Source organism: Protomyctophum parallelum (assembly GCF_964188405.1).
Source record: "Protomyctophum parallelum genome assembly, chromosome: 20".
NCBI classification, from domain to species: domain Eukaryota; kingdom Metazoa; phylum Chordata; class Actinopteri; order Myctophiformes; family Myctophidae; genus Protomyctophum; species Protomyctophum parallelum.
The window spans coordinates 15,950,078-15,974,883 of record NC_139718.1 but is presented as its reverse complement, the minus strand read 5'-3'; the positions used below and the strand labels follow the sequence as shown (position 1 = coordinate 15,974,883).

General features: G+C 39.0%; 2 protein-coding genes across 2 annotated transcripts in view; one reads left to right on the top strand and one right to left on the bottom strand.

Moving 5' to 3' along the window:
* Positions 1–8,497: 8,497 nt before the first annotated feature.
* xgb (x globin) lies at positions 8,498–24,006 on the top strand (the record flags this gene model as incomplete). The annotated part of the gene is made up of 5 exons (XM_083791836.1): positions 8,498–8,673; positions 16,379–16,486; positions 19,178–19,298; positions 20,652–20,732; positions 23,717–24,006. The coding sequence occupies 5 exons, from the start codon at positions 8,498–8,500 to the stop codon at positions 23,843–23,845; spliced, it is 615 nt and encodes a 204-aa protein (XP_083647962.1). The 3' UTR covers positions 23,846–24,006.
* The window catches only part of cep170ba (centrosomal protein 170Ba), a 66,503-nt gene continuing 59,585 nt past the window's right edge, over positions 17,889–24,806 (bottom strand). Inside the window, exon 19 of the transcript XR_014570837.1 lies at positions 17,889–17,900. The gene's annotated coding sequence lies outside the window, so the exon portion shown is untranslated. The remainder of the gene's footprint in view (positions 17,901–24,806) is intronic.

Sequence of the window (24,806 nt, the reverse complement as noted above, 5' to 3'; positions counted from 1 at the left end):
GTCCAAAAAGAATCAATGGCCTAAACTCAAAAAGTGCTAAAGCAATTACAAGCAGTTTCCTACTTTGCTCAGTCAGTGCAAACAAAGAAAGACCAAACAGGAAAGCTAGCATTGCCAGTAGGCTTTATAGGGGAGGGGCTAATCAGTGACTACTTACACCTGGGTAATTGGGGGAAAGGTTAAGTGTATGGTTATCAGAGGCATCTTCCATGCCTTTGTGGCATAAGTATAAAAACAAAGGTATATAAACCAAAAGTGATAGGTTCAAAACTCAAACATGACTCAATATTAAAACTAAAAGAAACAATACCATTGAAGATGTCAAACAACTCCAATTTATGAGTAAAATAATTTTCAACAAAAACGTACTGACTCAAAATTTATGTAATGTTCTCAACTGCATTTCTCATGCATATGTGGCTGAAGAGTAAAATCCAGAGTTCATTTCTGCGACAGAACATTTTCACTGTCCATCTAAATTCTAAAAGGTGGGTTAAATATAAGTCCCAGATTGTACCTTACAGCCCAGCGTGGCTCAAAAGATAAATCTGAGGTTTACAACCCAAAGGTTCCTGGTTCAATACTCAAACAAAACTAATAATCAACAAAAAACTCAAACTAAACTAAAAGAAACTCAAACAAAACTAATAATCAACAAAAAACTCAAACAAAACAAAAAGAAACTCAAACAAAACTAATAATCAACAAAAAACTCAAACAAAACTAAAAGAAACTCAATCAAAACTAATACTCAAACAAAACTAAAAGAAACTCAAACAAAACTAACAATCAACAAAAAACTCAAAAAATATTCAATATAAAAACTGAAACAACAAATCAAACAATTAGAGGTTCAAGCCTCTTGAATAACATTTTCACTGTCCTTCTGAAAGGTGCAGTGTTTGAACCTCCTAAAGTGTGCATTGTTTTTTAACCTCCTAATGGAACTCCTAAAGAACCTCTATATTCTGAAAGGTGGGTTAAGTCAGACATTCTCAACTGCATCACTTATGCCTGTGTGGCTCATGAGTAAAATCCAGTGTTTGTACACCAAAGGTTGCGAGTTCGAACCTGCCACAGGACATTTTCAGTCCATTCTTTATTCTGACAGGCTGGTTAAATATAAGTTCCCGATTGTACCTTACATGCCAATGTGGCGCAGGTGATAAGCCTGGGGTTTATAAACAGAACATTCTGGGTTCAAATCCCCTGAAGAACATTTTCACTGTCCATCTAAATTCTAAAAGGCTGGTTAAATATAAGTTCCCGATTATACCTTACATGCCAGTGTGGCTCAATAGATAAAAACTAGGCTTCATAAACCAAACGTCATAGGTTCAAACCTCAAAGAAAACCAATACTCAACCAAAAGGTCAAACAAAAACAAAAACCAAAAGAAAAAAAAAATCAAACAAAACAGCTGAAATAAAGTGTCATAAAAAAACTCAAATATCTCAATAAAAACTAAAAATAAACTGGTTCAATCAAATTAATGTGAAAAGTACAAAAATCACTTTGCTTAATATGTACATTTCTTAAGCTCCGCCCCCAGGAGGCAGGCTCATAAAGAAAATCCCGCCCCAGAGGCGGGTTCCCAAAAAAGATCCTCCCCCTCCCACCGGAGCCAAAAGAGGGCGTGAGGAGGGAGGCGGCCTGCCTCGGCACTTTGGCCTTAAAAAGCCAGAAAATGAAGGTTTGCTCTGAGCAAGATTCAAACCCACCACCTTCAGCTTGGGAGACCTATGCTTTCCTCTTGCGCCACTAGGCATTTCACACTAATAAGAATTTGGAGGTTGTATTTAAGGTTGAAGGCAGAGGTGACAGGTCAAGGGATGAAAATCCTTTTCAGACACCTCTACCCCTTGCCAGAATGATTTAATCTAAAGGTGATGATCAGGGTTCATGACGACTCAACTGAGATTTAGGTTATTGTTTAAAACCCATCTGTGGGAACATTTTTACTCTGTTTCCCACATTTACTCTTTCATTGAGCAAACAAGATGTTTAGTTTGCCATAATGTAATTACATTGCATACCAGTTATTGTCATCTCTTAGTCTTAGTTTTAGATGACCAAAACTTTTGCACTTTTAATCAACCAGAAATATAATTGTTTTGTTTAATACATTACTTTTGCTGTTCTCACTCCAGACTTTATTTAAACAATTAAGTTGGATATAAAGTTTTCAACTAGTTTCTCAAACAGTGCTGTGACCACAGCACTTCTTTGATAAGCTGAATAAAAAATAAAAAATAAACTACTTTAAAGTGAGAACAAATGCACTATAGCCTGTTTATCAAAACCTAAAGTGTTTGTGATTAGTATATATTTTTTTTACACTTACACATTTTTGTTAAAGAACATTTGCTGTTCTCACTTTAGACTGTTAAACGTCTTTAAAGTTTTCAACTCAAACAGTGCTGTTATGACCACAGCTCATCTTAGAATAGCTTATTTAATTTAAAAAGAAATACCACTTTATACACTCATGGCATGCAGCATGTCAATCAAATCAATTATAGGCTGAGCTCCATACTTGTGAACTGCATTCTGTTTTGAGCTAGTGACTCAAGGATACCTTTTTTTAATTGAATCCAACAAATTCCATTTCATGTATTTATTGCAACAAACACCAAACAATTAAATACAAAAACAAACAACAATTTGGGGTAAGAACAGGACTATGGAAATTGTATACATGTGACCATGGCAGAGTAAGAACAGCTCAGTAAATTCAACTTGATGGTATTCCATCTTGGGAATCCATTAAAAGTGCTAAGGTGACCACACTGTTGATGTGTTCCACAATGGCAAGAGTAGACAAGCCTATAAGTAGAACTCTGTTAGAACCACAATGGCTAGAGTAGACAAGTCTATAAGTAGAACTCTGTTAGAACCACAATATGAAGGTACAGATAAGGCAACATTTCTGCACATTTGGTCATCAACACTGATGTGTAGAGAAGGGAGGCCTGCGAAACATACATTAGGACCACCAAGTCCAAAAAGAATCAATGGCCTAAACTCAAAAAGTGCTAAAGCAATTACAAGCAGTTTCCTACTTTGCTCAGTCAGTGCAAACAAAGAAAGACCAAACAGGAAAGCTAGCATTGCCAGTAGGCTTTATAGGGGAGGGGCTAATCAGTGACTACTTACACCTGGGTAATTGGGGGAAAGGTTAAGTGTATGGTTATCAGAGGCATCTTCCATGCCTTTGTGGCATAAGTATAAAAACAAAGGTATATAAACCAAAAGTGATAGGTTCAAAACTCAAACATGACTCAATATTAAAACTAAAAGAAACAATACCATTGAAGATGTCAAACAACTCCAATTTATGAGTAAAATAATTTTCAACAAAAACGTACTGACTCAAAATTTATGTAATGTTCTCAACTGCATTTCTCATGCATATGTGGCTGAAGAGTAAAATCCAGAGTTCATTTCTGCGACAGAACATTTTCACTGTCCATCTAAATTCTAAAAGGTGGGTTAAATATAAGTCCCAGATTGTACCTTACAGCCCAGCGTGGCTCAAAAGATAAATCTGAGGTTTGCAACCCAAAGGTTCCTGGTTCAATACTCAAACAAAACTAATAATCAACAAAAAACTCAAACTAAACTAAAAGAAACTCAAACAAAACTAATAATCAACAAAAAACTCAAACAAAACAAAAAGAAACTCAAACAAAACTAATAATCAACAAAAAACTCAAACAAAACTAAAAGAAACTCAATCAAAACTAATACTCAAACAAAACTAAAAGAAACTCAAACAAAACTAACAATCAACAAAAAACTCAAAAAATATTCAATATAAAAACTGAAACAACAAATCAAACAATTAGAGGTTCAAGCCTCTTGAATAACATTTTCACTGTCCTTCTGAAAGGTGCAGTGTTTGAACCTCCTAAAGTGTGCATTGTTTTTTAACCTCCTAATGGAACTCCTAAAGAACCTCTATATTCTGAAAGGTGGGTTAAGTCAGACATTCTCAACTGCATCACTTATGCCTGTGTGGCTCATGAGTAAAATCCAGTGTTTGTACACCAAAGGTTGCGAGTTCGAACCTGCCACAGGACATTTTCAGTCCATTCTTTATTCTGACAGGCTGGTTAAATATAAGTTCCCGATTGTACCTTACATGCCAATGTGGCGCAGGTGATAAGCCTGGGGTTTATAAACAGAACATTCTGGGTTCAAATCCCCTGAAGAACATTTTCACTGTCCATCTAAATTCTAAAAGGCTGGTTAAATATAAGTTCCCGATTATACCTTACATGCCAGTGTGGCTCAATAGATAAAAACTAGGCTTCATAAACCAAACGTCATAGGTTCAAACCTCAAAGAAAACCAATACTCAACCAAAAGGTCAAACAAAAACAAAAACCAAAAGAAAAAAAAAATCAAACAAAACAGCTGAAATAAAGTGTCATAAAAAAACTCAAATATCTCAATAAAAACTAAAAATAAACTGGTTCAATCAAATTAATGTGAAAAGTACAAAAATCACTTTGCTTAATATGTACATTTCTTAAGCTCCGCCCCCAGGAGGCAGGCTCATAAAGAAAATCCCGCCCCAGAGGCGGGTTCCCAAAAAAGATCCTCCCCCTCCCACCGGAGCCAAAAGAGGGCGTGAGGAGGGAGGCGGCCTGCCTCGGCACTTTGGCCTTAAAAAGCCAGAAAATGAAGGTTTGCTCTGAGCAAGATTCAAACCCACCACCTTCAGCTTGGGAGACCTATGCTTTCCTCTTGCGCCACTAGGCATTTCACACTAATAAGAATTTGGAGGTTGTATTTAAGGTTGAAGGCAGAGGTGACAGGTCAAGGGATGAAAATCCTTTTCAGACACCTCTACCCCTTGCCAGAATGATTTAATCTAAAGGTGATGATCAGGGTTCATGACGACTCAACTGAGATTTAGGTTATTGTTTAAAACCCATCTGTGGGAACATTTTTACTCTGTTTCCCACATTTACTCTTTTATTGAGCAAACAAGATGTTTAGTTTGCCATAATGTAATTACATTGCATACCAGTTATTGTCATCTCTTAGTCTTAGTTTTAGATGACCAAAACTTTTGCACTTTTAATCAACCAGAAATATAATTGTTTTGTTTAATACATTACTTTTGCTGTTCTCACTCCAGACTTTATTTAAACAATTAAGTTGGATATAAAGTTTTCAACTAGTTTCTCAAACAGTGCTGTGACCACAGCACTTCTTTGATAAGCTGAATAAAAAATAAAAAATAAACTACTTTAAAGTGAGAACAAATGCACTATAGCCTGTTTATCAAAACCTAAAGTGTTTGTGATTAGTATATATTTTTTTTACACTTACACATTTTTGTTAAAGAACATTTGCTGTTCTCACTTTAGACTGTTAAACGTCTTTAAAGTTTTCAACTCAAACAGTGCTGTTATGACCACAGCTCATCTTAGAATAGCTTATTTAATTTAAAAAGAAATACCACTTTATACACTCATGGCATGCAGCATGTCAATCAAATCAATTATAGGCTGAGCTCCATACTTGTGAACTGCATTCTGTTTTGAGCTAGTGACTCAAGGATACCTTTTTTAAATTGAATCCAACAAATTCCATTTAATGTATTTATTGCAACAAACACCAAACAATTAAATACAAAAACAAACAACAATTTGGGGTAAGAACAGGACTATGGAAATTGTATATGTGACCATGGCAGAGTAAGAACAGCTCAGTAAATTGACTAAATTCAACTTGATGTTATGCCATCTTGGGAATCCATTAAGTGCTAAGGTAACCCACACTGCTTATGCAATAGACAAGCCTATAAGCAGAACTATGCTAGAAGAACCACAATATGAAGGTACAGATCACAAACGCAACATTTCTGCACATTGGTCATCAACACTGATGCATAGAGAGGGGACACCTGAGAAACATACATTAGGACCACCAAGTAAAACAAAAAAAATCAATGGCCTAAACTCAAAATGTGCTAAAGCAAATACAAGCAGCTTCCTACTTTGCTCAGTCAGTGCAAACAAAGACAGACCAAACAGGAAAGCTGACATGGGCACCAGGCTTTATAGGGGAGGGGCTAATCAGTGACTACTTACACCTGGGTAATTGGGGGCATGGAGACAGAACTCTGCACCATGCATCTCACATGCCTTTGTGGCATAAACATAAAGACAAGGATTTATAAACCAAACGTCATAGGTTCAAAAATGAGTCAATATAAAAACTGAAACAACAAATCAAACTAAACATGTCAAATAACAAAACAAAAGGTGCTAATAAGGGAGGGGCTAATCAGTGACTGAGAAATTAGGGTGTGGACAACCTGCACCGGTGTGAGTAGCCTCCAAGTCCCATTTGCAGCAGAAATACAATTAAATTATGGCAAATATTTACTGTGGTGTTTATCAAAAAGATGTACTTACTGACACCAAACCCTCATCCCCATAAGATCAATAGGTCTTGACATGTGAGCTTGTCGATCAGCTATTTTCACATTTTACTTATAGCTATTTGGGGGTCCCCTGAACCACTGTACATAATATTAAGACAATGTTGCATGCCACTTTGTAACCGTGAATAATTATGAGCTCCTGTATTTTGAGTGACCTTCTCAACCAGTAAACTCAAAACTGCAGCTTAAAGGCGTGTGCTCTGCCTGCAGGTTTGTCTTGGCACGTTCTCATCCTCTGCCAGCCTCACCAGTTCAAGCTTATGTACACTTTGTCATCATTTTTACACAAGCTGTAGTGCATTTTATATTTTCAAGGTGGAAAACAGATAAACATTTGTAAATTCTATGTATTTTTAAGTACATTTGCTGTTCTCACTTTTGACTGTTACACAATAAAATATGGCTTCAAGTTTTCATGTAGTATCTCAAACAGTGCTGCATTATGACCACAGCTCATCTTAGATTATATTATACATTTGAGAAAATACCTCTCAACACTTGTGAAAGGCATTCTGTTTTGAGCTATTGTAGTATACTAGTGACTCAAGGATACATGATTTAAATGGAATCCAAAACATTGGATTCCACTTCATGTATTTATTGCAACAAATACCAATCAAGAATGAAAAACAACACAAATAGCTGTGCTGTGAACAATTTGGGCTAACAAGAACAAAGTATTTATGGCATTGTATAACAATATAGGCCTAAATGCAATACCCTCCATTGACTCCACTCATCCAATTTGGTTTGCGATCTGCTTGTCTTAAACGACGTTAAACTCACCAACATTACAGCTGTAGTCCAAGCTTCATAAAAATCCACCGTAGACATAAATTAGCTACTTTCTTTCAAGAAATTCTGTGCAGGTGAAAGAATTTCTTAAAAATCCTAATAATAAATTCAAACCCATAAACCCAGCCTGGTTAACCACTCCCCCTTGAAATCACATTCCATTTCTGAAATATGATTTCAATGGGGGAGTGGTTAACCATGCTAGTCCAATTACCCATCAGCTTCTTATAAGTAAATCTTAAGCAGCTAGTCCTTTTTTAGGCCAGCCTGCAGCCACAAACTCCAGCACTCATCCAAACTGATAACTCAACAAGACAAAATAAACTAGGAGTAAAGTATCGCCAAACTTGCAATAACTGTCATTTAGGCCTTTTTGTATGTAGAATGTAGTAGTGCTGAAAATAAATAAATAAATAAATAAACCAAAGCCCCAAAGATCGTATTTATAATATCTGGAATCTAGAGTTGCAAATTGCAAAACCCAACCCTTGACAGCTCATACATCCAAATCTGATTTGCTATCTAATTGTAGGCCTATTTATGAGTTAAACTCAACCAACATTGCAGCTGTATGGAACTCTAGCTATTTGCAAAGTTTTTGTTTCATAAAAATCCACCATGGACATTTTATGAGCTACTTTCAAGTCTCTGTCAAAAAATTCTGTGCAGGTCATTGTTTTTATTAAAGTGTCTGTTGGAGTTTGGAAGCGCTTGTTGGAAATCACTCAAAGCTCCCTATAGCTGCCTACCACCAGCACACAATGCAGCAGGAGGCAGCATATGGTTTATCAAGTAATTTAATTTAAGCCTAAGTAATTATTATATTCCAAACTGGTATATTTATTTACAAAACAACTCACTTAATTAATGTCAAGCACTGAATGAACCTTGTTTATTGCAACTTTGAGTTTGAGCACACATCACATTTAATTCAGGATTTTTATCATTGAGCTATGTAGAATTAATCTGGAACAGCTGAATTATTTTTGCCATATGACTTTTCAGCCCCGCCCCTTGACACTGGTACAGGTTACAGTGGTCATTACACAGATACACGACCAGCTCACTACTATAGTTGTTGCCTTTGCGCGCTACAGCTGCCTGGAAACGAGCTGAGAGACGCCGCGCCACATTGCTGAACCCAGATGCAGCCAGGAACAGCAGGATCTATATCTGACACAAACAACGGTTCATTCAGGGTAGCTAACCTGTCGCGGAGAAGGGAAGATCCTGCCGAAAATGGGCTGCGCAATATCAGGTCTAGTAAAACCAGGTGGTGTAGCGCGGAACACAGAGGATGCTGCTGCTGATTCTGCCTCCGCACGTCTCAGCGAGGACCAGATCCAGATGATCAAAGAGTCGTGGAAAGTTATTCAGGACGACATTGCCAAAGTTGGAATTATCATGTTCGTCAGGTGAGATGAAATAAGGCACAGGAAAGTTTCAGTATCTGCATGAGAAAGGATCCACTTTCAGGTAAAACAACATAAAGCTTATATGATCATTGATTAACCACGTATTGTTAGTCTAAATTATCATGTTATAGTTTTAAGATCAAACTAAATTATTGAAAATGGAAGCTAGAGAATAGATTAAATACCCTACACTTGACAGCATTGCATTTATCTAGATTCTAAGAAGACACTAAAAAAACTAAAACCATTGTCTCCATGCACCATGCTGGAGGCATGGGGAGATAGAGACTATGTTTCAGCTGTGTGTTATAATGCTATGCAGTGACCTGCTGCCACTTCAAGCCCTAAAGCATATAGGTTTGTCTTTGGTTGAATGTGATTATAGCAACATACTGCTAAGCAATGAACTGCATATTCCTTAAAGGGAATATTTTCCATAAAACGGAATCTACATTGCACTATTCAAATCAATGGTTTTTACCATGTCTATTTCAGCCTGTCTATAAACGAAGATAACGGTCACTGTGAAGCTGTGAAAGCACCATGAACATAATGATGTAGCGTCATCATCAGCCTAATGTGATGTTTTGGAGTTGGTCTGAAGAGACTGATTATTTGTGGGATCATAGATTTTCAATTGTATCATACTTACATTCAAATGCGTTCTGTCATCAAACTATAAATGTGCCACGTCTGTGTGTGTGTGTGTGTGCGTGCGTGTGTGCGGTTGCACCCGTTCGCCCCACCGATTTCAAATTTGACACACGCGTTCCACACCACCACAGGGAGTGCAGTGTCCTGCCTTGAGTCAGTGGCATGCACCATTGTTCAGAAATACCACAAAAGGCTTTGGTCAGGTTGAGGCTCTGCCAGTGGACCTAATGAGCCCAAGTCCCGTCAGTCGTCACCTGTGCAATTTCCAGCCTCTGCCAATTGATTGCCATGACAACTCTACACCTGCCAATTGATTACTTAACCAGTCCACTTTTCACAGTTTGCACTCTCTTCAGGCACAGGCAGACAGACAGATAGAGAGATCTGCATACATACAGTATGTGCACAAAAGGGACACAGACACATAGTTAAAACGTTGACAACGTTCAGGTTCCCAAAGTGCATTGATCTCAAGTAGGCCGGTGGCCGACGGGCACATACAGGTTCACCATGGGTTCTGGTTCACCATGGGTTCTGTTGTCAAGTCCCAGTAAAACCATCATGGGTTGGTTCTGTCATATAAGTATCCCTGAAGGTTGTCCATTATTCATGGGGCAGCTCCAGGATTTACGTCAATTTATAAATGATATCATCACTACAGTCGTCACTCTTTAGCTCCAGGTCAGACGTAACACGTAACCAAACCCAAACCTAAAAAAGTGAGCTGTACATTACATACAAAATAAAATGTATACATTATATTGTATGGTGGATAAAGAACCAGTCCACAGTTATGAAAAGCTTGCTAGGGATCACTCTCCACTTCTCTTTCTCCCCCTCTCTATCTCACACTCTCTGTCTCTGTATATCTCTCTCGCACATCACTGTACACATCACATGATATTAACAATATCTTAACAATATTACATAATAATACACACCTTAAGGTCTCATTCAGCATGGAGATCAACGAAGAGTAAACACGTATTAAACAATGACATTGATCGTCTTCAGCCTGGAAATATGGGAATACTAAGAATAATGTAGCACTGCTGTGGTGTTTGTTGTTAATGAGGACAGACAGATGTTATGCTGCTGCTGGTGGATCCAAGAGAGACTCGAGAGTGACTCCCAGGCACACAGTGGACAGCTCAGATGCCGTTCGGGGGCCTCGTCCCTTGGGGTTAATCCGAGACAGTTAAGGAGATTGACCTTAACATGTTAGCCCTGAACTATAGGGCCCTCCTGAAGGGCCTCCTCAGGCAGGCATGTGCACGCAGAGGAGCCAACTAGTGCCCGGGCCCCCACCTGTCATAGGAGAAAGTGCCCTTTTTATGCCTACATAATTTATCTCGGTTCTTTCTTTCTTGCATGCTGTATGGGAGAGCCACAGTTGCTCTCTGCACTGCTCACATTTAATACAAAATGTAGATTATACAGGTTATAATCTACCCAACATGTTATGTTGTTTTATTAGTGGGTGCTATGTTTTCCCTTTTCTGATCTACCTAGTATATCTATCCTGCACACCACACCTAAAAGTGTGAACTTGCTAGGTTCTGTTGCGCTTTTGAACTGGTTAATCTGTCAAAATTAATCAAATCTACTTTAATCTAGGCCTGGGCCGTGGCTCAGCGGTCCAGGCCGGTAGCCCGAGTCTGGCAGTGTGCCGCGGGCTCGACTCCCGATCCCGATGGCCTTCACTGCATGTCTCTCCCCTCTTCCTGTCAGCCTACTTACTGTCTGTCCCTCTATAAAAAAATTATAAAATAAAGGTGAAAGCAGCAAAAAAAAATATATATAATCAAATCTATTCATCATTATACCGTATATAACTATAACTTTTATACAGCCTTGTTTCACTGGGTCTATATGGTTATGTCAAAGTGATGTCACGTGGCCCTGGTCCACCAGCCCAAACTCCCATTAGTCCATTTTATTATAGGATGCTTAATTCACCCTCCCGACACATGTTTGTGATGGCACTGTTATTATTGTACCCTACTGTCTCACCTGCCAGATAGCTGGCATACAACAAGCATTCTGGAATCTTAATGCTGGTAGAATAACCAAAAAGAATTTGGTTGAATTCTCTTTCAAAACTCATGGTGTACTTTTCCTACTATGGTCATTTCATGGGTGCCATCTGAGAAAAGCCAATTATTGGCTCCAATTAAAATTCCACTTGCGCTATTATGTGTGTGCGTGTTTACGTTGGATGTGAGGACTTTGGAGACATACAAGTGCCATTTCGATTTACACTCTTTCTATGAGATGGGGGAGGGAGGAGTTGGATCAGAATATTCAGAAAGCATATTTCACATCAAATTCATTCCAAGAGGAATTCTGAAATGGCTTTTCCACTAACAAGCTCCATTCATCCCAGGCCATGTACAGGCACTCAGAGGAGCCAACCAGAGATGATGGAGGGATGAGTTGGATCTGAATATTCAGAAAGCATATATTGTACATTAAATTAATTCCAAGAGGAATTCTGTAATGACTTTTCCAGTTTCCACTAACAAGCTCCATCCATCCAAAAACCCACAACACGTGTAAATTGCACACAGTGCACAATCCTCAGTGTAAATGTATCCATTTGTAATTCTGCAAGAGTTAAATTAACATTCAGAACCTTACAGTGTAACATTACACATTCAGGAGGATTCCGGGGACTCATTTAACACTTGAAACCCACAAACCCAGCATCCCTATCCTGAGGGAACCAATGCCAAAACATAGCAGATCTAAACCCACTAACCCAGCATCCCTATCCTGAGGGAACCAATGCCAAAACATAGCAGATCTAAACCCACTAACCCAGCATCCCTATCCTGAGGGAACCAATGCCAAAACATAGCAGATCTAAACCCACTAACCCAGCATCCCTATCCTGAGGGAACCAATGCCAAAACATAGCAGATCTAACGTGTCGTGTTGCAAAGTTTTATTTATTTATTTTATACATTTGGGTTTCAATAAGTAATATAAAAAGGTTTGACACATTTGTTGTTCGGGCCATACAGATGCTTTTTAATTTTCATTTTTTTCCCAACCTGCTGGTGTCCCATATTTTGGTCATTAAAAGAATATGTAGTGTTTATATATAAAAATATATAGTGATTTATACACAGTATATAGTGTAATAGCTGTGGCCGGTTGTGATTCAGGTGGTAGAGTGGTCGTTTTAACGAGTCCATTAAGGAAGGATCCTGGTTTGATCCCCAGCTCGGATTTGGGTTGAAGGGTTAGACACTGAATTGCTCCGGTGATCAAGATGGTGTTGGTGTGTGATATTGTAATGCAAATTGTGAAGCATTTAACATAATATATAATCGTTGATGGGTTACTGATAACCAGCCATCTACCTCAAACCGTAAGGTTCCCATTTCAGTAACAATGTTCTCTCTCTGTTGACAATATCATCTCCTCTTGTTTTGTTTCCCTCCAGCACATGTTGTTTAGTGAAACAGAATCACCATCAACCTTCTTATCTTGAGTACAACACAAATGTATGAAAGCATTTACTCTTTTTACAAGAGTAAATCTGTTTAGTGTTTACAATGACAGCATAACTAATGACAACTAATAACAAACATATCGGTATACGGTATACGCAGAGACTCTGTAACCTTGTTTGTTGCTTCTGCTCACCGGGGCAATTCAGTGTCTCAAGGAGTTGAACACTTCAACACAAATCCAAAAGGCGCTGTGGATCAAACCAGGATAACGGTTTAATTAAAATGGCCACTCTACCACCTGAACCACAGTTATTACAGGCTCTGACAGTTGTATAGGTAGCCTATATACTATACTGCACTTCTTGTTTTCCTTTTCTTGCCTGTATTGCTGTATACAAAAGTACTTTCTTTCCTTACTCTTTACATGTACCTGTAACTCTTAACTGCTGTGCTGCCTTTGGGCGACTGATTTCCCCCCACAGGATTAATACAATTATCTATCTGGCTCTTTCAGTAGTTACTTTTTACACAATTATTTAAATATGAAAGCATCCTACCAACCATTATACTCTTAGTTGATGATGCTCTGCAACGTGATTTGTTCTTTACAAGAAAGACTTCTCTAAGAAAAGTAGTTTAAAACAAACTTCCATATAATCCCTTCCTGATTGAATCTGATTGAAGTACAATACATCATCAAACATCCACTTCACAAGAAGAAGCACACCATGACCCAAGTTTTGAGGATTTATCCAACGAAACAATGAAACCGAAACAAATGAAGTGTGAGACTTGATTGCTACTGTAGGTCTTCGATTGCCATCTACATTTTGGAGAAGCTATGTAGGGAGTTTTCAGGCAAAGTCTCTGAGCCACTCTCTGCTACACTTGCTGATTTTAGATTAGACTCAAAAACTGTAGAACTTCATCAACAAGCCTATCTATCTATCTATCTATCTATCTATCTATCTATCTATCTATCTATCTATCTATCTATCTATCTATCTATCTATCTATCTATCTATCTATCTATCTATCTATCTATCTATCTATCTATCCGCCTGTGGTTAACTCTGTAGTTACGTGGCTGATTGGAGTTAAAGAGCAGGGCTCCTGTTCGTAACAGCTGGGGCTCCGTTTACGGTACATAATCGCTTGATTGCAATAATTTGAGATAATCACAATTATATGTGCATAATCCATTCATGGAGAGAGATGGGGAATGACACGCAGCAAAGGAACACGCGACACGCCGTCAGGCTGGCATGAGGTATTTTTGAGTTATTAAAAAAGGTCCTTAAATTGTCACTTCACTGCGGTGGGACCCCCCCTTGTTGAGAACCACAGCCCTAGGAGATAGGACAGGTTATTAAACCTCAGTGGAAATGGGAGTATGATTATGGGTTGCACACAGAGAAGGCTCCCTGATTGTGTCTGACTCCGAGTCCTGACGCTGATTGCAGCTGGTAGCATAAAACAGTGGGGAGGGCGATAATGAGGAGCAGAAGCAGGATTTGATGGAGACGGTGCGTGTCGTAAAAAGGGCACAATCAGATCTCTATTCAGAGTATTAGCAGTGGGGAGGATGTCTTCTGGATGAGATACGAACAGCTAATTATCATGTTGACACGTGTGCTCGTTGTTACTCTTCCGTTATTAAATCAAATTAAAAAGGATCATACCCCTGTCAATACATGCCGTTGTCACAGCTTTGACAATGTTGTACATTGTTGCTGCACAATGTCATAGATAGACATTTTCGCATTATGGGCTTTGTTTTTAGATAGCACATTCGTTTACACTTTGTCCAAAGTTATTAAATGTTAAGTAAAAAAAATTAGTTGAAAGCTGAACACAGGCAAAGAAAAGCAAATTTCTATGTTCATTATGATGACATCTATAATGAAAGACCTCACATTTATCATTTGATTGCCAAAAACAATAATGACGTGCCTTGTTTGCTACGGTCGACAGGCTAACAAACAAACAAAGTGTTAGCAGCGTAGAGCCACTAGAGCCGGCAATGAATTTGCCTTCCTCTTCATTGACAAAAATGTAGAAAATGACAAGCAGTCAGTGCATCCACAACGGATACAGGATATGTGTCCAGTTAAAATTAATTCAAGTATCATGACACATCTTTATCCGATCAACCATGAAAGCTCACAGTACATTATACATCTGAAATCCAAGCTCCCGCTGATGCCATAATATTCTGCCAACTGTTTTTATCTGGACTTTTGAAATCAATCTGCTTGTGAAACCCTAGCATATGAAAGCTGATGATTGTCTGATCAGAGCCCCATCGACTCGATTATGAAATTAAACAATATATAAATGTGAACACAAAGTTGTGGAGCTACTTTTGTGGCCTACGGGTGGCATGCACGCAAGATTTGGCATTGAAGATGATCAATCTTTTCAGGAGATTAGCTCTGGATACACAGACAGACAGACTCATAGATGACATGCAGAGTCACACCTGACTGGACAATTATTAGCGTAAGAAATTAAATTCCATACCATATTGGAATTAATAGGATCCTGTGGCTTCCTCAAAGATCAAACAATCCAAATAATCCTTTTCAAAGTAATACAAGTATACTGTGAGTCATAGTCAGTGGACTAAACATATCTGACTCAGACCTCTGGTACAGGGTTCTCAGAGTGGTGGTCCAGGGGCGAAGACCTGGTTAACACACTGCTCCGGGCAGCGCACCCCCCGCGGCTCTGCCTCCCAGTGCTTCTGAGTGTGTGTATAGTGTCAACACACGCAGAGACATCTATACATTTTCAAATTCTATTGTTGTTATTATGCTTAAATTATCGCTTTGGCTAAAACACTGAATCCCGCAGATAAAGTAGGCTATGTACATATAACTACAGGCACTACAGACATTAATATAGTCTACCTCATATGTACAATTAGCCTACATTTAACAAACAAGCTTGATTGACATTTGTAAATGGGTCAATACAAAAACTGCTACGAGGATAAAACGTATCAAAACTTACTTTATCAGGTATAAAGTAAAAGGAAAACGTGACAAACTAATGGGTAAAGGGGCAAAAGAACTGGGAGGCGGAGGTGCGACACTGCGGGGGGTGCGATGCCCGGAGCAGTGTGAAAACGCAGTCTTCACGGTCCAGGGACCCTCAAGGCCTATTCATACTCCAGTTTTCGGTGATTAGGTGACCACCGAAAACTACAACACGACGTCACGCCACGTCACTCAGCGCTCACCCAAACACATCTCTCCTGTTTTTACTAACCACTAATGGTGGTCATCTTATCACCTAAAACTTGAGTATGAATAGGCCTTCATGGTTCCTTGAGGGGGATTTATACACTTTCAGAGTTGCGGGGGTCCTTGAAATGAAAAGGTTTGAGAACCACATGCTTTTAAAGTCCCCTCGGGTTGTGTGCGTGTGTGTGTGTGTGTGTGTGTGTGTGTGTGTGTGTGTGTGTGTGTGTGTGTGTGTGTGTGTGTGTGTGTGTCTGCGTGTGCTTGTACGTGTTTCCGTTTGGTTAGGCTACTGTTAATGACCAGTGACTCACAGATGTCTGCTTACTGTTGTCTTGGTAACAGGTTGTTTGAGACCCATCCTGAGTGCAAAGACGTGTTCTTCCTGTTCCGAGACGTGGAGGACCTGGAGCGCTTGAGGACCAGCCGAGAGCTGAGGGCACACGGCCTGCGGTCAGTCTCCCTTCGACCACATCATATACATCCAGAGAAGGAGAGAAAGAGAGGGAGAGAGAGAGACAAACATGCAATGATATATTTATTTAGTTTTAGTGCTGGACCTTCATCAGGTCTAGCACAGAAACATTGCTATACATTTTTTTACCACATGAACCCTATTCTGTCAACCCTTATTCTGTCAAATCATAATAAGTGAATGGCGACAGTAGTTTAGACATGTTTGCCGAAAATAGCCAATCTATACGTTTCTGCCATTTCATTTTCATAACTCAACATGGTTTGAGACTTTCATACAAAAGTACCATACGGTAACATACAATTGTCATTAGAGATATAAGTTTAAAATTTTTACACATGCGTGCATGCACACGCACACACGCACGCACAGACACACACACACACACACACACACACACACACACACAAACACAAATGACAGAAAAATGCTCAACACAATCACTCACATGTGCATGTATACACACACACAAACACCGGGTTCCTTAAGGTTTGTGAACGTCGGGTGATTCTGTCGCAATACATTATATCAGGATTTATTGTTTGACAATTTGGCGTGGATGCAGCATTTCAACAAGCACCCCGTGTTCCACTCAACACAAATGATGCCTGAGAACAGTGAGAAGTGAGAACACAAAGGTATGTTAGGCCTCCAGCTCCCCTCCAATGCATGTCTGATAAGGTCAAACTGCCCTTCAAATACTCTCAGGGACATCAATACAAAGGTTTTCTGTGTCCTTACGTGCACGCACGCACGCACGCACGCACGCACGCACACACACACACACACACACACACACACACACACACACACACACACACACACACACACACACACACACACACACACACACACACACACACACACACACACACACACAATGACAGAAAAATGCTCAACTCAATCACTCACATGTGCATGCACACACACAAACATTAGAGGACACAGACCAAAAACACTGGGTTACTTAAAGGACAACTTTAGTTTTTTTCAACCAAGGTTCATGTTTTAGGTTGTTATTAGAGAAACTAAAAGATGAGTGTTCTTTTTTTTCATTTGCTGCTTTCTTTCGTTTTAGGGATTTTAGCTGTTTTTGACAGGGGGGCGGGGGCATTCGAGCATGGGGCTTAATATGTATTTTTTTACAACATTTTATAGCGATTTATTTTTTAATTATTTACTATAGTCCTAATAAACCCCTGGAAATTACATCTGGCCACAAAACATCATGAGATCTACTGAATGTGTCAAACTGACATTGAGCCTATGACACACAGTGTGGCTTCCCCCCAGTAGGCTACCTTCACATTCAGTAGATCCTGTGATTTATTTGTGGCCAGATGTAATTTCCTGGGGTTTATTAGGGCTATAGTAAATAATAAAAAAAATTATCTCCATAATATTTTGTAAAAAAATACATATTTAGCACCATGCTCGAATGCCCCCACCCCCCTGTACAAAACAGCTAAAATCCCTAAAACGAAAGAAAGCAGCAAATGGAAAAAAATAACACTCATCTTTTACTTTCTCTAATAACAACCTACAACATGAACCTTGGTTGAAAAAAACTAAAGTTGTCTGTCCTTTAAGGTTTGTGAACACACACACACACACACACACCGCAATATGTATGACAAAAACATTGCATTATCCAACTGTTACATCATGTCATTTTGGTTGTACTGTATGTATGTGTTGCGTTGACGAGAGAGAGAGAGTGAGGGGGACGGACGGACGGTCGGTCGGTCATATGAACATACAGTATGGAATGTCAGAACAGGTCAGCTCCATATATGGAGATCTACGGGTGGCAGCGGTGCAGTGTCTTCAGTGTACAGTAATTGATGAGGTCAGATCAACATATGGAATGTCAGAACAGGTCAGCTCCATATATGGAGATCTAAGGGTGGCAGCGGGGCAGTGTCTTCAGTGTACAGGGTTTGATGGGGGCCCAGGTAGGGCCTGGCCTTAATTTTCGGGCCTGTTGAGAACTCTAGACTTCGCCGGCTGCTGGGCACGGTTGTTCAAATATTGGATAATCATTTTATGTCAGACTCAGCTGTTCAATTCAATTTGATGCAGGAAGATCCTTTGTGATTATGATTCCATTTGTGCCAAATGTTACTGTCTATCCGAGAGTTCTGCAATAAAAGCAATGCAATCATACAGCTATATTGTCTCTAAAGGATGATAACTATTTAAAACATTGTTTTAACTCAAGTGGATGGCAGAGTCCGCACAACTACGATAGTGGTGAACGATTCGTTTGGATCACTTTAAGACTAGGGCGATTTCATGAATGATAGAAACACTGATAGCCAATCAAAATCCACCAGAAGTACATAATGGGATGTAATCTGTCTCACCCTCGGAATTAATTAATAATAGTTAACGGAGATGAGGGGACAATAATGAATAGCTAATGCTAGCTGGCCTCGCATTACCTCAGGTAGCCTACAACTATCTTGTTTCTTGTCTTGTCTTATCTTGTTTATCTTGTCTTGTTTGCTTAAAATATATATTCACATTTTCAAGATTTGTCTAAAATAGCAGATCTACAAGTTTATAGTGCGGCACTATGTCATGAGCAAGTATAAAATGATTTGTTAAAATCTGAAATGACACGCTTTCCAGGTCTGAATGGGTAAATCATAGTTCATTCATTTCAGGGTGATGTCCTTCATTGAGAAGAGTGTTGCCAGACTGGACCAGCTAGAGCGACTGGAGGTTCTGGCCGTGGACCTGGGGAGGAGCCATTATAAATACAACGCCATGCCCAAATACTACAACGTAAGACTGCCGCTCATCTACACTGTGATTAGCGTTGGTGGAAAGGAACAAATTGCACACACCCTAGTCTTTGCTGTAATTTTGTAACCTCGTCACATAACGTTCGAGTACTTTCTAAACTACTGAAATTCTACTTGGTGTAATTTAAAGTTGAATTTCTGAAGTTTAAGAAGTACTCGAACATTACGTGACAAGGTTACTAAATTACAGCAAAGATAATGTTGTTATGGCCCAATCAGGATTCAGGAGAAGATTCCAATTCCACTGAAGCTTCGAGAAATCTTTCTTGTAAAGAACAGATGCTCATATTCCCATTGCTATGGGGCGTTTGTTCAGTAACAGCAGTATAGAGCGTCGCAGTCCCGCCCCCTACCAGGGCCCAGGAAATGATTCTCCGTTCATTTTCATCATAGACATTTTAAAAAGTATTTATTTAAAGACGTTTACGCCGCAGACAAAGCCAACTCTTGTCGTGACAAATCATGACAACAATGGGCCAACAAATAATTAGAAAGTTTTCTTTCTTTGTAATTATTTGTTTGGTCCAAAATATTGAGTTTGTTGTCATGAGTTGTCACGACTCGAGTTGACTTTGTCTGCTGCGTAACCGTCTTTATGGGAAAAATGCATTGGGAATCATTTCCTGGGCCTGGCGTCGTCATGAAAGGGGGTGGGACTGCGACGCTCTATTGCCACATGCATCTCTCAAGCTCTTTAGTGAACATAAAATACATTTTCAGGTTGGGTTCCCAATTTCCTCCAATTAGGAGAGAGAACTCATACAGGATACAGGATAAACAAGTGAAATTGAAAGTGATGAAACAAACATCAGAGATTGGATGAATCATCCAATCTCTCTCCTGATTGGATGAAATGCCACAAATATTGGAAACTTGTGGTAGGTTACAGTAGAGCACAAGTTGCTCTGAACGGACCAGACACTTTTCATCTCACTAATTTCAGTAGCACTCTAGATACAAAGATACAAATAAACTGAATGAATTGGATAGCTGTCCTGCTACCTGTAAAAGATTATACATATTAACCCATCATTTAGACCTGGAAAGCCTATATGTTTCCCACCTTTCGATGTGGGAAAGCATCCCTGTTATTTTAGATATCTATCAAAAGTAACAGATCTACATGCTTGAAACGCATCGTGAAGCGATACGATTTGAGCTTGAAGATCTGCTAGTTTTTGTGTTTTCTGAATTTGAAGCGTAAAAAGTCACAGTTTTGGACATGAAGTTTCCCAACATAGACTAGCATTGCAACATTATTACATTATATGTTTAGAATCGGCATCAGGGCTTATTACAATATTCCTCATGTAGTATGTTGATTCTTTTTCAGTACGTTGGTGCAGAATTCATCTGTGCAGTCCAGCCTATCCTGAAAGACAGATGGACTCCAGAGCTGGAGGAGGCCTGGAAGGTAAAACGGCATCGTTCAAGTGCCTCACAGCTTTTCAAAGTGGACCATATATATATATATATATATATATATATATATATATATAATACCGTATTTCACTGTGTATACCGTATTTCACTGTGAAATACGGTGGGTTGTAGCTTGTAGATTGGCTATAAAAAAAATAAAAAGAAAACCATTTTGCAACAGTGGGGGCAAAACATATGGCTTTTTGGAGGTCCTTGGGGCCCCATGTGTAGCTGTTTGTCATCAATAAACATTCTTTCCGGGAATCCACTCTGCCTTGCGAAATAAGCTCAGTGTAATCCTCATGTCAGTAGTAATCAACAGCAAGAGATTGTCTGTGCCAGAGTTCTGCTCGTTTGTCGGTGTGTCACACTGAGACATGTCACATGGCCTTGATAGATGTGAGGATTTACATGTCATTGAAGCAGAAATGTCACATTCTGGCATGTCACAACCCTAGGATTCCTGAAATGTTATTTATGCAGCAGTGCTTGCAAATAAAGCGTTTCTTTCCTTCACAGACTGTGGTGTTACCAAGGATAGTATGATACCATTGATTGATTGATTGAAGAATGTATTAACAGATTGGATAATTACAGTACATTTCAAGCACAACTCAATACAAAACTGTTAACTGTGGACGGCATTTGTCAGTGGAGTAAGGCTCTGTTCAATTTAGAGTGAACCAACAGGCACAGCACCCTGACTCTGACCTGAACGGAACACTTACTGTAATTAGTATCATTGCCATTGGTAACACACTAGTATTTAATACTATGGTCTGGTATGTAGGTCACGGTCACAGCTAACTGCTTTTATATGTTTAAAAATGTACAATTTAATTAGTCCTATGAGAATATGTTTTGCCTGTTAAAAATAAGTGCAGTATTTGACAAAATCATCAAGTTATTTATTTAACGTTTTATCAAAAAATTCCGGCACACGACAGACTTAAGCTTCCATGTGAACTGGCATTCCTGGTGTGACTGTCAGCAATATTGTACTGACAAGTTTGACTAATATTCTCGGCCATTACAACCATATCTAACCAGCAAACAAAATCTTGTCACACTTTCCCTCAGGGCTGATGCCCCGGGCAAAATAAGCAGAAAACGTTTGTAGATTACGCTATTATATATAGGGCGTAAGTGAATAATGTGGAGAACCACCTTAGATTGGATGTGCATGGGGTGGTGCACACACAGGCATCGTTAACTAAATCAAATGCAATAAAAGCTGCAGTGTTCTTGTGATGGGTTGACGCGGTACCAATCAAAGTAGGAATCTAATATGTGAATGAAAAGCCAAATTCAATCACAGAAGTCTTACGGCGGAGCCAAACAGGTGATTGTAATCAAATAGGAAGTGATTCAAATTAACCACTTAAAGTCCAGCTGCAGTGGCTTTTTTGCAAGCTTTGTTTTGAAGTTTGCTGGTGAAACAGAGTGAACGGAAATCAGCCGATTGTCCTATGCTATGGGATCGATAGGCTCCACTCGAGGCAGAGAGAGAGAGTCTGAAGTACGTTTGTTATTATTATCAATTCTTATTTCTTGAAGTGACCTCAAATATTTTCAGCTGCATATTTTACTGATTTTAGTGTATTGTTTAATAAAGCTGTCACATTGAATTAGATTAAAAATAGAGTAGCGATTCATAAGAGTAGCAGCCATGCATGTAGTACCAATAACCAATTTATAACGGAATAATCTAGATTAGAACAGTGATTCCCAAACTGTGGTACGTGCACCCCTTTTGGTGCGCGAGCGCCTTCTAGAGGGTGAGTGAAATGAAAAGGCTAATGGTGGTGCTATGGATTTATTTTAAATATATGAACATATTATGCCAATATATGGCAAGTATGCAGAATATAGCCTATGCTATATATATATGCCATATTCAGGTTCATGTATGAACCGGTAGTATCTATTCTCTATATATCGTGACACAGTGTATGTCACATATGATAAACATATACAGTATGTTGCATATATAAAAAATATGTATCTCCATGTGTGTGTGTGTGTGGGGGGGGGGGGGGGGGGGGGGGGGGGTTGGGGTGCGTCAGCTAGTTTATTTCTTTTTTTTGGGGGGGGGGGGGGGTTGTTTATGTCAACGAATCACCACGATAACTAATTGACCTGATTGTCTGATTACTCAAACATAAAAAATAGCATGTTGCGTTGTAAGCTTGTGTGTGTGTGTATATATGAATATATATATTCATAATACATATTAAGTAATACAAAAAGAGTAAGAAATGCCCTCTAAAATCCATTTGTGGCTTTTGAGGTTGGAGAGCAGGCCTGTCGACCTATAAAAACCACTTATATATTATAAACTGCTTTTTCTGGGTAAACTTAATAGACATGCTCCTTACAACCCAGGTAATATGAAATGATGAGGAAATTGAAAAGGGACGATGTTGGCCGGGGAACCTTCTGACTGCTTCCAGCTTATCTTGTCCACTCGCCATGTATGCCTGTTTCATATCAGTGTTGCTAAAACCAGCATCATCAGGTATAATCAAGTAATTTGGTCAGTTGAGTGGACAGCTATTGTCCAGGGAAATTGACCCACATGGGGAGAACCACTGTGTAGACAGTATGACCATTAGTGCCCAGGGCAGAGCACTTTATCCTCTGAACAAGCCATCTCTGCTAACTCATAGGACATGGAAGTCAGAGTTAGACTTCAGCTTTAAGTTATTCAAAATATCCCAAAATCGGAAGAAATCTAAACTTTATTGAATCCACCCTATATACTACGCTTAGAATGCTGGCAAAAACTAAAGCTAAGACATTTGTGTTTGTAAACAATAGTTTAATTTAGTTTTCTTGCCTCATTTTTATTTCAGTTAACTAAAACCTTTTTTTCTCTCTGTAGTTGTCAGAATACTGTTATTTGTCAACTACAAATAACCTTGGTTCACACATCATGGTGCACTTTGACCAAACTGTGTTCTTCTCCTGCTCCAGGTTCTGTTCCTGTATGTGACCAGCCACATGACGCAAGGATACCAGGAGGAGGAGAGGAACTGCCACCATCACACCACAGCCTCCGCATTGCTTCACAAGAGACCAGACAAGAACAACACTGCCCTTTGAGACCCCTGGAAAAGCGTTGCTCGCCAAAAATATGTTTTATGGCGAGACGAACAACGTAGTCCAAAATAGGCTTTACTGCATCAGACTTTTTTACGAGCAAGCATAACACGGACATGTGGCACATGCTGCTTAGTTGTTTATACAGTATATATATATTAGGAAACTCCTCAGCGTTCATGTAACTATTACTTTACACAGAGGTTTTTGCTGTGGTGTATTTATTGTCGTTTTCTACATTGGTCCCGTTTCCACATTTTTGCATGTTTCTCAGATTTAAACAAAACTGCAGTAAATTTCTAACAAAGCACTTTATTTCTTAAATTATCATCTGCCGTATTCCTCTCTTTGTTAACATGAATCACAACAAATGGATGAACTGTCTGTTGTAGTTGTACCCATCTTGTAAAATGTAAAACAGAATATATAGTATACTTAATCTCAATATTTAGCAAATTCTATAAGCTTATATCAAATGCCTTTTAGGAAATCTACTAGTTAGAATTTCTCCATTTAATTCAGACTTCTCAGTTTGTTAATCTATTTACATTTGAAACAACCAGTGATCCTAAACTCTGAATAGCGAATTTCACAAAGGTTTTAGGTGGCTTTTAAAGCTGCAATCTGTAACTTTCATACCTGACCTTCCTACCCGACGAGCCCGTAGGAGATCTACTCCTCCTATTTCACACTTTCAAGGATTTTAAAAAATAGCAGATGTACAGGATCACAGCGTATATCTGCCATTTTTGAGAAGCACTGTTCCAACTCAATTGTTTCTGAAGGGAAAATAAACACAACGTAGGTTGCAATTAGGTGAAATCTAAAATGACAGATGCATTCCCGGTTTGAATGGGTTATGTGAAAATAATTTAAAAACCGAAAGAATCTGAAAGTCATTGCATTGGCCAAGCGATAGTTGCTTTATGAATCGGTTCCGCCCAGTTCTATAGATTGAATTTAG